Source organism: Panicum virgatum, chromosome 6N (assembly GCF_016808335.1).
Source record: "Panicum virgatum strain AP13 chromosome 6N, P.virgatum_v5, whole genome shotgun sequence".
NCBI classification, from domain to species: Eukaryota; Viridiplantae; Streptophyta; class Magnoliopsida; order Poales; family Poaceae; genus Panicum; species Panicum virgatum.
Genome location: NC_053150.1, coordinates 2,072,435 through 2,075,139, shown reverse-complemented (window position 1 = coordinate 2,075,139; position 2,705 = coordinate 2,072,435). Strand labels below are relative to the sequence as shown.

At 69.2% G+C, this 2,705-nt stretch overlaps 1 protein-coding gene across 2 annotated transcripts; it reads left to right on the top strand.

The window, feature by feature from the left end:
- LOC120679562 (protein IQ-DOMAIN 1-like) lies at positions 1 to 2,190 on the top strand. Of its 2 annotated transcripts, none has more exons than XM_039961171.1 (4): positions 1 to 308; positions 399 to 974; positions 1,055 to 1,201; positions 1,330 to 2,190. In XM_039961171.1, exons 1-4 carry the CDS (start codon positions 159 to 161, stop codon positions 2,059 to 2,061), a joined length of 1,605 nt encoding a protein of 534 aa, XP_039817105.1. In that variant the 5' UTR covers positions 1 to 158; the 3' UTR covers positions 2,062 to 2,190. The 2 variants fall into 2 exon arrangements, with proteins under 2 accessions (XP_039817105.1, XP_039817106.1); XM_039961172.1 differs by having other exon boundaries at positions 41 to 308; positions 402 to 974.
- Positions 2,191 to 2,705: the final 515 nt, after the last annotated feature.

Sequence of the window (2,705 nt, the reverse complement as noted above, 5' to 3'; positions counted from 1 at the left end):
ACTCCCTCAGTCCAGCTCCAGCTCCATCGATGCCCACAAACCCCACACGCATAAAGGAGGCGCCGTGACCAGCCAGCCATGGAGCGCGGCCAACGCCCCCCGCGCCAGCAATAATACAACCCCCCCACCACCCGGCCCGCGCCTGCCCGTCGCCGGACATGGGCAAGAAGGGCGGCGCCTCGTCCTGGCTCACCGCCGTCAAGCGGGCCTTCCGCTCGCCCTCCAAGGACGACGCCGCCTCGCCCGCAAGGAAGGCCTCGCGCCTCCGCGACCGCGACGACGCCCCCGCCGACGCCGACCAAGACAAGGTGCCCGCCCCTCTCCCCTGTTCCCTGCTCCTCCTCCTCCTTCTTCTTCGCCGATGCTGCGGCGGCTCACGTTTCCAGTTGCGCGTCCAGCAGGGGAAGCGGGAGCAGCGCCGGCGATGGCTGTTCCGGAGGTCCTCCTCCCCGTCCCCGTCCCCTGCCCCCGCCGCGCCGGAGCACCCGGCCGTCACGGAGGAGCAGCGCCACGCCATCGCGCTGGCGGTGGCGACCGCCGCCACGGCCGAGGCCGCCGTGGCCACGGCGCAGGCGGCGGCGGAGGTGATCCGCCTCACCCTCCCCGGCGGCCTCGCCGCCCGCGAGCACTACGCCGCCGTCCTCATCCAGACCGCCTTCCGGGGCTACCTGGCGCGCCGCGCGCTGCGGGCGCTCAGGGGCCTCGTCAAGCTGCAGGCGCTCGTGCGCGGCCACAACGTCCGCAAGCAGGCCAACATGACGCTCCGCTGCATGCAGGCGCTGGTGCGCGTCCAGGCGCGCGTCCGGGACCAGCGGATGCGCCTCTCCCAGGACTCCATGTCCCTGTCCATGTCGCTGTCCGCCGCCGGCGCCGCCGCGGCGCCGTGCGGCAGCAGCAAGTCGTCGTACAGCGTCGACACATCCACGTTCTGGGACTCCAAGTACACCCACGACTACGCCGACCGCCGCTCCGTCGTGAGTGCTAGCTAGCTCATGTGCCATTGCTATTCTTGCTATGTATCTACTGATTTGATGGTTTGGTGGTCTGGTTGCAGGAGCGGTCGCGCGACGGCAGCAGCTTCGCCGCCGACGACTGGGACGACCGGCCGCGGACGATAGAGGAGATCCAGGCCATGCTGCAGACGAGGAAGGACGCGGCGCTCAAGCGTGAGAGGGCGCTGTCCTACGCCTTCTCGCATCAAGTAATCTAATTATTATTAGTATTAAGATTGGGTTTTCTTTCTTTTATCTGACTTCTCTTGATGAAAGACAAGATCTTTTGGTTGCTCACTGCTGCCACCTGAATGAATGAATGTATCTATGTATGAAGCTTTGGAGGAACCCGGCGCCGGCGGCGGATGAGATGGACGTGGACGGCGGCGGGCAGCAGCCGCGGTGGGCGGAGAGGTGGATGGCGTCGCGCGCGTCCTTCGACACGAACCGGAGCAGCAGCATCCGCGGCGCGGCGGTGCCCGGGCGCGCGTCCATGGACCACCGCGAGCCCGTGAAGACGCTGGGGATGGACACGGCGCGGCCCTTCTCGTACTCGACGCCGCGGCAGCAGGCGCCGTCGTCCTCGCCGATGCACCACCGCGGGCACTCGCCGGTGACGCCGTCGCCGGGGAAGGCGCGGCCCCCGATCCAGGTCCGGTCGGCGAGCCCGCGCGTGGACCGCGGCGCGGGCGGCGGGAGCTACACGCCGAGCCTGCTGCACTCCCAGCGGCACCACCACCACCAGGCGGGGGCGGCGGTGCCCAACTACATGGCGGCGACGGAGTCGGCCAAGGCCCGGGTGCGGTCCCAGAGCGCGCCGCGGCAGCGGCCCGCGACGCCCGAGCGCGACCGGCTCTCCGGCGGCGGCGGGAGCGCGAAGAAGCGGCTGTCGTTCCCGGCGGCGGCGGAGGCGTACGCGCAGTCCCTGCGGAGCCCGAGCTTCAAGAGCGCGGCGGGGCGGTTCTCGTCGGAGCAGCGGTCGACGGTGTCGTCGTCGTGCGCGGAGAGCCTCGGCGGGGAGCCGGCGTCGCCGTCGTCCACCACCGACCTCCGCCGCTGGCTCCGCTGAGGGCCGGCCGGCCGTCCGTTCTCCGTTGTAGCAGTAACGCCGCCTTTTGGCTCGGCAGACACGACCACGTGCCCCTGTAGCATCATCTTCTCTCTCGGTGTAATTCATGGCAGCTTTTTTCGAGCGAGCGATGGAGTGTCAGAGCCAGAGCGTGAGTGCGGTGGGTCCCGCGTGTCAGGAGCACGCGGGCAGCCAGGCAGGCTGGACTGGAACTATGGATGGCAGTGGGTCGGGTTCGGAGCGGGTATCCGCGGGTTTCGGGTTTGCGGGTTTCGGATTCGGTTTTTAGTTTAGACCCGCGGATTTGCGGGTTCGGGTACCCAAAATCCTTCGGGTTTGGGGCGGATCCCAGAAATAACCCGCGGAGCTCCATTTGGGGCCCGAAATCTTCAGCCCAGCAAAGGCCCATCTAGCAACCCTAGCAATATATACTTGGAATCTTATCCTCTCCACCTCACCCTCATCCTCGAGCTGCCTCCTTCAAGCACGCCACCGCATCTGGCCACCCATGCCCTGCCAGCTCGTCGGCGCCCCCCGCTCGCCGGCTGCCGCGAGCGCCGCCGGCCCCGCCTGCTCGCCGGCCCCGCCTGCTCGCGGGCTGCCGCCGGCTCCCGTCGGCGCCGCCCGCCCCGCCCCGCCTCGCT

What these genes read in the sequence shown, in the direction of transcription:
- LOC120679562 (XM_039961171.1), top strand. Translation starts at nt 159, where the DNA reads ATGGGCAAGAAGGGCGGCGCCTCGTCCTGGCTCACCGCCGTCAAGCGG. An exon ending in CCGACGCCGACCAAGACAAG is followed by an intron (nt 309 to 398) that starts GTGCCCGCCCCT and finishes TTGCGCGTCCAG; the next exon opens with CAGGGGAAGCGGGAGCAGCG. An exon ending in ACGCCGACCGCCGCTCCGTC is followed by an intron (nt 975 to 1,054) that starts GTGAGTGCTAGC and finishes GTCTGGTTGCAG; the next exon opens with GAGCGGTCGCGCGACGGCAG.